At 47.4% G+C, this 13,481-nt stretch overlaps 1 protein-coding gene across 1 annotated transcript in view; it reads right to left on the bottom strand.

Annotated features, from left to right (window-relative positions):
• The window catches only part of HIP1R (huntingtin interacting protein 1 related), a 126,657-nt gene that overhangs the window by 23,655 nt on the left and 89,521 nt on the right, over positions 1-13,481 (bottom strand). Inside the window, exons 19-22 of the mRNA XM_088449254.1 lie at positions 12,138-12,285; positions 11,296-11,382; positions 10,481-10,588; positions 10,243-10,379 (exon numbers count right to left, since the gene is read on the bottom strand). Coding sequence (XP_088305380.1) covers positions 10,243-10,379; positions 10,481-10,588; positions 11,296-11,382; positions 12,138-12,285 — 480 coding nt within the window. The remainder of the gene's footprint in view (positions 1-10,242; positions 10,380-10,480; positions 10,589-11,295; positions 11,383-12,137; positions 12,286-13,481) is intronic.

The following is a 13,481-nucleotide window of genomic DNA, read 5'->3' as shown; positions in this document are numbered from 1 at the left end:
TGCAGGCTTGTCCTCAGACTTGGCAGGTGAACATCTAGTAGCCTAGGCTTGTTTGGCCCTAGGCTTGGAGGCATTGGCTGATGTCTGCTGCCGTGGAAAGGACTGACCTTTGGCTTTGCCTTGAGGGCGAAAGAACTGAAAGGATGATGTCCTAGGTTTTGTATTATATGCATAGGGCAGGAACGCCGTTTTGGAAGCTGCCAAAGTAGTTCCAATTTTATTTAATTCTGGACCAAATAGGAGGTCTCCCAAATAAGGCAGAGACTCCAGAGCCCGTTTTGAGTGTGAATCTGCTTTCCAGGAACGGAGCCAAACAATGTTTCGGGCCGTTACCGAAGTGGCAGATATGCTGGAGGAAAGGAGATCCGTATCCATAGCTGCTTCACCTAAGTAGGAGGCTGCATCCCTAATGTGAGATACGTAAGATAGTTGTTCCCTTGAAACATCAGGGGGAAATGTCTCTTCTAGGGCCTATGGTCAACTTTCACAATGACTTTAGTCACCCAGACCGTAGCCCTAGCAGGACGAGTAATAGCTCTTGTAAGAGAATAAATGGATGGAATCGGTATGAAATACCGCCGTCCGCATGGTTCGATTCCCGGCAGCACCTGGCGGACCAAAGCAGAGTTCCCGGCAGCGGAAGCCCGACAGCGCTGGAAATCCCGATCGTCGATAGGTATTGACTAACCTAACTCTCCTTAGGGGTGCCTAACCCTAACCTCCCCCACCAAGTGCCTAACCCCCCCCTACCCCGCTGCCTAAACCCAAGCCCCCCGGGGGGGTGCCTAACCCTGTCCCCCCTGGGGGTGGATAACCCTAACCCACCCTCCCCCTAACCTAACCCTCCCAGGGGGGTGCCTAACCCTAAGTCCCCCCCGGGTGCCCTAAACCTAGCCCTCCCCCCCACCGCGGCTGTCCACTCACCGCGCCCGGCATCCCTTCAATCGGGATGCTGGGCGCCGGTCTCGGGGAAATGTCAGGCGTCTACATCTAGATGCCCGGCATTTCACCCTCGCCGGGATATGACAGTCGGGAAGCTGGCTGTCGGTATTAAGGCAGCCGGTTTCCCGATTGTATACCAAATGGATTTATGACAAGCTTCTATACATCTATCCGAGTCTCCTTCAAGGAGGTTGCAGCATGAATGAGTAATGTGGCATTTTTAACCAGACATGTTACATGAGAATCTACTGCTGGGGGAGCTTCCCATTTAGTGCAATCAGTGGCTGGAAGAGGGTAAAAGGAACTGAACAGTTTTGGAATTTGAAACCTTTTACTGGGCATATTCCATGCTTCACTCATGTGATCAGATAGCTGGTCCGATTGAAGGAATTCTGGTAAAAATACAGTTTGTCGTTTAAAAAGTGCATTCTTTTTCTTAGGAGTGAGTTCATCCTCTTCTATTCGTAAAATAGATTTTACTGCTCTCAAAAGAGCAGGTATATTTAGTTTAGAGGGTGGCTCCTCTTCTCCTGACACTGAGTCAGAGCGAGAGGATTCTCCGTCTTCTGCCTCCCCAGATGATTTCTGCCTTTTGAGAAAGCCACTGATCGCGGTGAAATGCGTTAAGCACAAGCTGCTCTTCATCTATAACTATATACCAGCACTCCCGGATCCATTACCGGCCAGCCCGTGGAGACCGTTTATTTACCGTTTAAGGTGCTACTTGTTTGCTGAGCCGCTACATCCATTGTACCAGCTACGTGACTACTACACTGCTGGGTTTCCCTTCTTATCCAACAAGCGCCAGGCCACGGCTTAACACAGTGTGGCCACATACACTGTAGTAAGACGGATCACTCAGCTGACCGATAAAGTTACCGTCCAGCTGGTAGGAACAGCGATCCCACTGTGCTGCTGGACGGCTTATTGATAACAGCACAAAAGATCCGTTTATCCGAAGAGGTGATATTTTCTGGTATGTGAACTGTGTGTGTAGCAAATATAACATGGCTATATTGTAGCCTAAAGCAAGTGTTCACAAACAGTAGCGGATTATCACAGGACATTCCTTTTTTACAGATACTGTATATTTTGTATTTTTCAACAATATGGACACAATAATTCTAGTTCTGCACACTGTTGCGGTTTTTGGATCCATCAACTTTAGATGAAGTTTGTGAATAGTGCTTATTAACTGCATGTGTTATTTATACTCATATAGATGCTCTATTTTTATTAGTTGTTATGAGAGACATATTACTGGTTTTGTAATATGTCCATGTATTAGAGTATTATTACACCATTTTAATGAACGTATATTAAACAACTATAATATATACATATTTTCATTTATTGTTTGTGTTTGCAGCGCTTTTCCACTCTTTTTTTCTGTATCCCCAGATGATATATCTGAATCAGATAACTGAGTGGACTGGGAAGATAACAGAGCACGTTTAGTAGGTAAAGGCTTTTCCTTTTGCAGCATTCGCTTAAAAACCGTAGAGGAATTAGCCAAACTCTGTACTGAGGTAGACAGTACGTCTACCCATGGGGGAGGCAAAGGATTTGCAAGGAGTACCTGCTGTGGCCATACCACAGGGACTGCTATGTGGTCCGCAAGTTTTGCCAGCATCTGTGAAAAGGCAGTCCAGGGTGGGTCCTGACGGAGAGACACCGGGGCTGAGGGGCCTGGGGCTGTGTAACAATTAGTACGAAGACTATCCTTAATGAGGTCCTCTGGGGCTAAGCCCGCTGAGCAGGACTTACAGAACAACAGAGTAGGGGCAGCAGCCTCAGGCTGCTTGTTATTCTTTCCTCTGCCAGACATAGCCACAAGAATAATAGAACACGCAGTAAGATATAGTGCAGTGAACACCCTGCAGTATGTGTAATATGGCACAATGTAGTGTGCAACCGTGCAATATATGGCACAATGCAGTGTTTAATCGCGCTATATAGTATGTGATAGCCCTCTCAATTATTGTGAGGTACAATAAACCTATACCTTAGTATGACAGGGTATAGTAGAAAAAAAGGGATGGGTATAAACTGACAGTATAGAAAATAGAGATTAGCGCTAACACAAGTCACAAACAAACGCAGAAAAAAAAACATTACGTGTCTGCAAAAGGCACTAAAATCAACTACACAGACCACAGTAGGTTATAGTGCTGGTAGGATATAGTGCTGTATAAGCTGGCCCGTGGGAGAGGTATACATACAGGGAGGCTGGACCAGTGTTTCCCAGAAACCAGCTTGCATAACATGGCTGCCGCCCTTCTATGAGGGAGCGGAGGGTGAGGGAGGAGCAGCTCAGGGAACCCAAAGACCGCAGTGGAAAGGCGCCCTGAGCTGGGGGAGGGGCTGCAGGGAGAGCGCCTTACCCACTGGCTGACGTTAACCACCAGGTCCCCTGGCATTTATAAAATGCCTCTGCGCCAGTATATTTGTGCCCCGATGGTCTAGTGGAGTCGTGGGCGAACCACTGTCCACATCAGCGCCTCCGGTCTGTCTCCGGAGACTTGAGGCAAGACTGCACCAAGACGCGGGTCTCCGCGAACGGGGTGCCGCCTTACCTGTCCCCTGGATTCCGGGCTGCAGTCTGGGGTCCGGAGAGCCTGCTAGCTAGTCCCCCTCGGAGCCCTGCTGGGAGCACCTAGCACAGGCTTGGTGTCACTGTGCCGCGGAGGGGTGATGGAGCGGCAGCACAGAGATCCAGAGGACAGTATTGTGCTGCTCACTCGTTATGGGAAAAAGGAAATTGAATCATAAAATAAAATCTTGGGCTGCTTAATGCAGCCCCCTGTTATAATGGTGGTCCAGCTCCTGCCGAGCACCAACGACACTGAAGTGCTCCCAGGCTGTGGGCAGGGTATAGGGAGAAGGACCAGAGCATTCTGGGATTGAAAAGCTTTGCTATTGGTGTCCGGTCCTCCAGGTCCCACCTACACTCCAAAGTCTCCCTGTGGAGCCCTATGGACCCTAAAGAAGAAAGATTGCTTAAAAGTAAAGTAGAAACTTTGGGTACATAGAGCATCATTTGTTTAGAACTCACAAAACAAGGGCAATTTGACCACTAGCAGCAAAAAGGGTGAAATAAAACAGGATTTTGGTACTTACCGTTAAATCCATTTCTCCGATTCCACAGGGGACACTGGAGCTTCATGACAGTGGGGTATAGACGGTGGGTTGAGTTGAGCCTGGCACTTTAAAAATCTACAAGAGTGACTGGCTCCTCCCCCTCTATGCCCCATCAACCCCAGTTTTAAAGAACTGAGCCCGAGAGGAGACGGAGAACAGACTGAAGAACAGAGAAGGAGAACAGGAAAAGAAACATCCAACATACTGACACACTGCAAGAACACAGCAGGCTGCAGTGATAAACAGTCACACAATAAAAACAGACAAAACTGCAACAGAACTGAAGCAGAACAAGCAACTGAGAACAGGCAAGAAGCACTGGGTGGGCGTCCAGTGTCCCCTGTGGAATCGGAGAAATGGATTTAACGGTAAGTACCAAAATCCTGTTTTCTCCTTCATCCACTAGGGGACACTGGAGCTTCATGACAGTGGGGACGTCCCAAAGCTACCCTCCTGGGGGGGAGAGTGCTGAACGCCCTGCAAGACACTACGACCAAAATTTGAAGCAGAAGCCGCAAAAGTGTCAAATCTGTAGAAACGTACAAAAGTATGAACCGAAGACCACGTCGCTGCCCTACAAAGCTGTGAAGCCGAGACACCTCTACGTGCCGCCCAAGAAGTACCCACAGAGCGCGTAGAATGCGCAGAAATGGATACCGGCGGTGGTCGAGCAGAAGCAACATATGCCTGACGAATAGTCAGACGAATCCACCTGGCCAAAGTTTGTTTAGACGCAGGCCAGCCACGCCGATTAGCATCATAAAGGACGAATAGAGCCTCTGATTTACGTAGCCCCTCAGTACGGGACACATAAATGCGAAGTGTCCGAACCACATCCAAGGAGTGAGAATCCCCAGAAGAGTCCGACAACGCTGGCACTACAATCGGCTGATTCAGATGAAAACCCGAGACCACCTTGGGCAAAAAGGAAGGCCGGGTACAAAGTTCCGCCCGATCTTCGTGAAAAATCAAGTAAGGGGAACGGCAGGACAAGGCTCCAAGTTCAGACACACGTCTGGCTGAAGCCAGGGCCATTAAAGGATCATCTTCCAAGTCAAATACTTCAATTCCACCTCCTGCAAAGGCTCAAAGGTGGATGACTGAAGAAAAGATAAAACAAGATTCAGGTCCCAAGGAGCCGTGGGTGGCACAAAGGGGGGCTGAATTCTAAGTACCCCTTGAAAAAAGGTCTGAACCTCCGGAATCAGAGCTAGGCGACGCTGGAAAAAAATAGAAAGAGCAGAAATCTGCACTTTAAGCGATCCCAAGCGTAACCCCGCATCGAGGCCTTTTTGAAGAAAAAGAAGACGACGTGGTAAATGAAAAGAGGAAGTGGAGGATCCACGACCTTCACACCAGGAGATATAAGCCCTCCAAATGCGATGATAATGCGCTGATGTTACCGGTTTTCTAGCCCTAAGCATGGTAGGAATGACCGACCTAGGAACTCCATGGCTTCTTAGGATGGCGGTCTCAATAGCCACGCCGTTAAACGAAGCCGCCGTAAATCCGGGTACACACATGGACCCTGCTGTAGAAGGTCCGATCGTAGCGGAAGAGGCCAAGGTTCGTCTGCCAGAAGGAATAAAAGATCGGAGTACCAAACCCGACGAGGCCAATCCGGAGCCACTAGGATGACGGTGGACAACTCTCGTTTGATCCGCTTGAGAATCCGAGGGAGGAGCGGAAACGGTGGGAACAGGTACACAAGGCTGTACGGCCAAGGGATCAGTAAAGCATCCGCTCCCACCGCTGCCGGATCCATGGTCCTGGAGCAGTAAAGGGGTAGTTGTTGATTTATCCGAGATGCCATCAGGTCTATCTGTGGCTTCCCCCATCTGCAAACCAGTTGATGAAAGACCTCGGGATGAAGGGACCACTCCCCGGGATGAAGATCCTGACGACTGAGGTAGTCCGCTTCCCAGTTGTCGACCCCCGGAATAAACACTGCGGAAATGACCTCTACGTGTCTTTCTGCCCACAGAAGGATGCGACTGGCTTCTCTCATTGCCATCCGACTGCGGGTTCCCCCTTGGCGATTTATGTATGCCACTGCCGTGGCGTTGACGGATTGTATCCGAACCGGAAGTCCTCGTAACAGAGGAGCAGCCTGTATCAAAGCTCTGTAGACTGCCCGCAGTTCGAGAACATTGATTGGTAAGAGGGACTCCTGCTGCGACCAAAGCCCCTGGAAGTGATTGTCCAGAACCACCGCTCCCCATCCGCGGAGGCTGGCGTCCGTGGTGACCAAGGTCCAATTCCAAATTCCGAAGCGCCGACCCGCTAACAGATGCTCCGTCCGAAGCCACCAGAGCAAGGATATGCGGGTCCGGGGAGACAGACGCACCAGCCGATGCATCTGTAGGTGGGACCCGGACCACTGAGACAGAAGATCCAGTTGAAATATTCTGGAGTGAAATCTGCCGAATTGGATGGCCTCGAAGGAAGCCACCATTTTCCCCAGGAGACGGATGCAAAGATGCACAGATACTTTCCTGGGTCTGAGCACTAGACGAACCAGCTCCTGTATGGCTATGGCCTTGTCCCTTGGCAAGAATATACGAAGCAGAACAGTGTCTAGAATCATTCCTAGGAACTGAAGTCTCTGGGACGGCATCAACTGAGACTTCTGGAAGTTCACAATCCATCCATGTTGAATGAGAATCTGATGTGTAAGGGACACTTGGTGTAAAAGGACTTCTGCCGTCGGAGCCTTGATGAGTAAATCGTCTAGGTACGGAACTATCGTCACCCCCCGAGAGCGCAAGTGAGACACCATGACGGCCATCACTTTGGTGAATACCCTGGGAGCTGACGAGAGACCGAATGGCAGGGCCTGAAACTGGAAATGAGCTTCCCTGATGGCAAATCTGAGGAAAGCCTGGTGAGGAACCCAAATTGGGACATGCAGATAGGCGTCCTTGATATCTATCGACACCAGAAACTCTTCTGCCTCTAGTCCCGCAATGACAGAATGGAGAGATTCCATTTTGAACCTGTGAAATGAAAGATACTGGTTCAAGGATTTCAGATTCAGAATGGGTCTGACTGACCCATCTGGTTTCGGAACCACAAAAAGGTTTGAGTAAAACCCTTGTTGTCTTTGTGCAGTGGGAACCGCCACAAGGACCTCGGCCAGCAAAAGTTTCTCGATCGCTTGACGCAAAATTAGTTGCTTCAAGGGATCGACGGGCAAACCTGTTGTAAAATAACGCCCAGGAGGAGTGAAAGCAAACTCGATCTTGTACCCTTGAGATACCAGATTTCGAACCCAAGTGTCTGGAGAAGTCCGTCTCCAAACCTCCGAGAAACGCTGGAGGCGAGCCCCCACCTTCGGATTTCCGAGATGGGATGGGAGCCCGTCATGCCACAGGCTTGTCTGCTGGCTTGGGATCTGGACGGCGGCAATATTTGCTTGACGTCCTCTAGCACGGCCTCCTCGCCCCGCTGAAGACGAACCTCGCGATCGTCCCTGAAATCTTGCCAATGCTCGAAAGGAACGAAAGGAAGGTCCCCTAAACGAGCGACGCGGAGGAGGTGCTGATGAAGGTAGAAAAGTACTCTTACCTCCAGTGGCCAGCGAGATCCATTTGTCCAGCTCTGGACCAAATAAAATATCGCCTGTGAAAGGAAGAGCTTCCACTGCTCTTTTTGACTCCGCATCCGCTTGCCAGGCACGAAGCCAAAGTGCCCGGCGAGCAGAGACCGCCGAAGCAGAAATCCTAGCGCCTACCTGGCCGATATCTCTGGAGGCGTCTCCTAAGTATACAGCAGACTCCTGAATATGTTCTGCCAAGGTAATCAGATCTGCCCGCGGAGTGCTGGATCTAAGACCCTCAGTCAATTGTTCCGCCAACTTTTCCACAGCCTTGTTGACCCAAGATCCTACCAAGGCCGGCTGGAGAAGTGCACCTGCGGCCGTATAAATGGATTTCAAAGTGGTTTCTAATCTCCGCTCTGAGGTTTCCTTCAATGTAGTAGCTCCTGGAACAGGTAACGTGGTCTTCTTTGACAACCGAGAAACCGAAGAATCCACAGGTGGCGGGGTCTCCCACCTCTTCCTATTTTCCGCAGGAAATGGGTAAAGAGAGAAAAAACGCTTAGGAATCTGGAATTTACGGTCCGGATTCTGCCAGGCTGCCGTCATCTGTTCGTCCAACTGGAGAGAAACAGGGAATGTGACGGCCATCTTCTGTGACCTGGCAAATAAGGAGTCTTCTAACGATTCTGTAGCTTCCTGGCCAGAAATCTTAAGAACTTCCCTTACCGCTAGAATGAGTGCGTCAATACCTTGCAATGCCTCAGGTTCTTGTGAGTAAGTCTCTACGTCTGATTCGTCCAGCATCTCCCCTTCCTCCTGAGACGAGTGATCCGCTGCCGAATCCTCATCCGACTGGAGAACCGCCGGAAGAGCCCTCTTTTTAAATGAGCGACTTACCGTAGCTTCAGGAGCTTTAGACGCAGAACCCATCGCTTGAGCAAGGCTATTCACCGAGCGGACTAAATTCTGAGCCCACGCTGGTTCTGCTAGAAAAGAAGGGTGAGATGTGCCAGGTAGATCTCTGGCAGACTCCCGTTCCCTACGGGAAGCGGCTAATTCAGAAGAAAGGTCCGCCATGACCCCGGCCAAACTATTTATGAAGGAGGGAGTGACAGACTGCGTGTTAGCACTGTCTGCTTCACACGTCTCGCACAGGGAAGACCCTTCGGAGCGAGCATGGGTAAATTTCTTCCTGCACTTAGTGCAGGCAAACAGCTTTTGTGATGCAGTTTTTTCTGTCCTGGATGTCATCATGTACTCACAGACAAGCACCACATACAATTCAGGAATGCAGAAGAAGTATAGGGAGAAGCAGAATTACAATAATAATGCTACTCAAGTATGGGAGCAGACAGAGCAATAAGGGAGGAGCAGAATTTCAATAATAATGCTACTCAAATTGCAGGCAGAGCAGTATAGGAGGAGCAGAATTTCAAGAATAATGCAACTCAGTAACAGGGGCAGACAGGCATATAAGGGAGGAGCAGTCAATAGGACCAGAAAGTAGTTAAAACCACCTTCTGTATTTACAGACCCCGTGTAGAAGCTGTCAGATTTCTCCTCTCCCCCTCCACTCAGTGCCTTCAGTCTCTCTGAGGCGCCACTCCCGTTCAGAGCGCGCCAAACTAGCCCAGGCAGTGAAGGAGGAAGAGGAGGAGGGACCTATAAGCTCCTCCTCCTAATGGCCGCCGCTTTGTATGCGCGCGGCATACACTTATTCAGTGGGGACGTTCTCACTCTCCCCCTCTGTGTCCCCGCACTGACAGCGGCACGACCGCCGCCAGTGATAACCGTGCCGGTGCCTTTTACACAAGCACCGGCACGCAGAGGCAGGACTGCTGTGAGCGCGCCTACCTAACAGCCAGCGCCGGTGTTCTATCACAACACCAGCGTGGCACTGACAGCCGCGCGCTGTCTTCAGACCCAGCAGATTATTTTCACCTCTCCTGCTAGTCAGGAGAGGTGTGCTACTCACCGGGCTGCTGCGGCCAGAGCGCTGGGCAGTGAGGGGAGAGCGGGGACCCGGACACAAGCCAGTGGTAGCTGTGGCGGGCCCCGCTGAGTCTGATGACTCCTAACTAACTAAAGCAGCCTCCCCTCCATAGGGTGACCGGACACAGGCTGCAGTAGCCATGTGGTCCCCTCTCTGGCGGCTCCCACGATGCAGGCAGACTGTCACAGCTAACAGTCTGCCTGTCCTCTTGCTTGATTCTTTTACAAATCTATATAAAAATTAATATAAGGTCTGGAGACAGCCCCTGTGCACCGGCTCTACTCGGGCACATTCTAAAAACTGGGGTTGATGGGGCATAGAGGGGGAGGAGCCAGTCACACTTGTAGATTTTTGAAGTGCCAGGCTCAACTCAACCCACTGTCTATACCCCACTGTCATGAAGCTCCAGTGTCCCCTAGTGGATGAAGGAGAAAAAAAAAAAAAAAAAAAAAACACACCATAACTCTCCCTTAGGAGTGCTTACATGCAAGTTAAGGAGTTCCAGTATGACCAAACACTTTTCTCAAATGTATTGTGCTCGGATACATTTCCATACTAATTTGTCCACAATAGTAGTGTTTTTAGAGTTGCCAACTTCTACAAATTATTGGAAAATGATCTGTACCTCTCCCAGTCCAAAGATATTCTGCAGTGTTCTTCTAACCTCCGTCAGATCTGCACCTTTTAAAGACTGTTTTTTCTTCAGATCATTTAGATACAGCAAACTTTGGTTCCCACACTCCCTGCAGCTGTCATTCAGTCCTGTAACATTAAAGTTTGACATGTAGTTGAAACCATCAACAAAATAAATGGCACACATTTAGTGCCAGGGAATAAACAGGGGAAAATACATCGTTACTTACGATCTGCATGGTCAGTTGGAGCCAAGTGAGAGGTTGCACTACCGTTTACAATAGTATCTGCAGTTAGGTGGGCAAACTGAGCAAGTGCTCCAACTAAGTCAGAAGCATCTGTGGGGAAGGAAAATATTGACAATAATTGTTACATTAAAAGTGATATCCCTTGTAACAAACACATCATAAGCCAGACACCTGCAGTGGACGTTTGTTTGCATGTCATCAAGTAAAATCAATGTATTGTTTTAATAGAGTCAATAGGGTAAAAGTCCAGGTTATAAAAAGTTTTAATATTACTATTAATAACAAAGCCCTCTATCATGCCATAGAGATGCAAACTATAGGAAATTGCACGACCGATATCAAAGACTATGTTAACAATGAAACATGTTCCTTTTCTCTTTAGATTGTAACTATTATTTATCCTATACACACACTGAGAACGCAGCTCAAATTTGTGCAGATCTCTCACCAGAAATGGCAGAAGGGCAATAGGAGTAATGAGTAAAGAGTGTAGTATATTGTAAATTGAGAGAATATATACCCTACCAAAACCAGTGAAAAACTGTATGAAATGTAAAAAAAAATAATCATCATGCAAAAGTAGTCCTGAAAAGGGTAAAGTCCAAAAGAGGCAGTATGGAAAAGAGCCCACTTCAGGTGAACTTTGGTACAAAATATAAGTGCACTGATGTGCTACTGTCTAGGTCTGCTAAGTAATGTTCAGCTGTGTTAGATCCACACATCTAAACCTCTAGCCCCACACTCATAGCATTCTAAGGTCTGAGGCGGCAAAAGACAGTATATAAACATAAACACACCTGTCATGTTCTGTACATATTTAGAGTGTCCATTCTCAAGGGGTGTTAAAGAGTCTATAGCTGTCTGAGCTCTGCTGACCAGATAATCTGTAAACATGAAAATGGAAGTTATATTAAACACTACAGGACATTTTACAAATTGTACAAAGTGAAACTGATACAAGCAAAAGAACATCTGCAAATTGCTAATCAGTCAGGACATGTCTGTCAGTCTCAAGATCATATGAGTTTAACAGAATGAAAAAAAAAAATATTTCCTGCCCAATTATTAAATGAAAAGTTGGATTTTAAGCATAAAACATACAAAGCAGATGTATGTTAACGTTTTTTTTTTTCTTGTAAGGGATCGTACCCACAGACACTGAAAACAAAACTAGATAAGAATATAGGCAACACTGTGCACAGTGTCTTCCTCTTTAGAACAATTCTTTATTTCTCCCAATAGGACTCACAGTACTTTACATTATTGTAGGTGGTGTGCAGTTCATCTTGGGCATGCTGTTGCAGTAGCGCTTACAATCTACATTCAGTGGTAACCAATACAAGCACAGTGATAAACTCCACACAGATAGGGTCCTAGTTGGGATCAAACTCATCACTTCAGCTCTGCAAGGCAGCAATGCTAGCCACTCGGCATCCGTGCAGTTAGAAGCGCATCCATTTATGAGTCTGAAAGTTTCTTTGCAGTGTAATGTACTTAGAGGCTGGTTCTGAGTTGGAAGCAAGGGCATAACTACCGTAGGTGCAAGGGGTGCAGATGCTATGGGGCCCAGAGCTTAGGGGATCCCATCTTTCTGGTTAACGTTACATGTGTTATGTAAATTTTTTTCTAATCACCATACCTGGTGAACTGGTGCAGCGGATATGAAGAGGGTCATCAAGTTTGCTTATGGCATCCTGGATGATGTTCTCTGCTTTCTTCACAGTTGTCTGAATAATGTTAAATTGGTCCTCCAACATCTTCTGACAAAGTTTCTGCTCATCTGCAGACTGAGGAACACAAGCAATTTTCATTCCCAAAAATGTATATTTCCCATTTAGCTCTTACATTACATGAATAAAAAAAAAAAAACAAGTAAACAATTACAGTATACAGATAAATATTCAGACACAGCTCCACTTGATGAAGATTGATTCATCAGACCAGCTCACTTCCCCCCACTGTTCACTGCTAATCCATTGTCAGTTCCAATTGCACCAAATTGTGCATTGACTGGTTTATACATAACAACCCTACTTTTATTTTATTTATTACCAGTTATTTATATAGCGCACACATATTCCGCAGCGCTTTACAGAGAAGATCTGGCATCAGTCTCTGCCCCAGTGGAGCAATCTATATTCCCAACCACATGTACACGCACACACATACACACTAGGGTTATTTATTTATTTTTGGTGGGAGACAATTAACCTACCAGTATATTTTTGGAGCGTGGGAGGAAACCGGAGCACCCGGAGGAAACCCACGCAAGCACAGGAAGAATATACAACCTCCAAAGTTAGGGCCATGGTGGGAATCGAACCCACGACTTCAGTGCTGTGAGGCAGTAACACTAACCATTACACCGTCTGTGCTGGTATAATATTCTTGTCAGTAAACTGGTTGCCAGCACAAATTTGAAATTTGAAGTCAAATGATCTGCAGTTATTTGCAAGTTTTGTCTTCAACTATGAATTAGTGTAACAATTCTGTAGCATGTGCTTCCAATAATTGATGACATTTGCTATGTTTTAACCAAACGCACACCAGCAAAGCCAGTGAGTGTGTGCAAGTGTCTCCCAGTTAGAAAGCATGCTCTGAGAGAGAGCCATCTCAACCACCTTCAGACCACATTTACCAGCATGTCTGATAATGAGCTGTTCAGATTATCAGCAGCCAGAGGTTTGTTTTGGGGTCCTCACACTGTGATATCAGGCCATATCTATCTTTGCTTTATTGTGTTAATGTGAAATCACACTTTTGACATGTTTATTTGTTCAGTGCACTTCTAAGGTTAAAGTGCTCTAATAGAGTGTAAACGGGTTAACCATCATGAAATGACGAGCTACTTTGGGCCCTCAAAGTTTATGCAACAGTACAAGTATTTAACACTCCTCTCTAAGACTATTTTACCGATTTACCTAAAATCCTAGCCCTGGATTACTCACCATTGATCATCACTAAAATCCTAGCCCTGTAATTA

This window comes from Taudactylus pleione, unplaced genomic scaffold (assembly GCF_031769625.1).
Source record: "Taudactylus pleione unplaced genomic scaffold, aTauple2 ptg000479l, whole genome shotgun sequence".
Taxonomy (NCBI): Eukaryota; Metazoa; Chordata; class Amphibia; order Anura; family Myobatrachidae; genus Taudactylus; species Taudactylus pleione.
The sequence above is the reverse complement of the archived record's forward strand: the minus strand, read 5'-3'. Positions and strand labels throughout refer to the sequence as shown.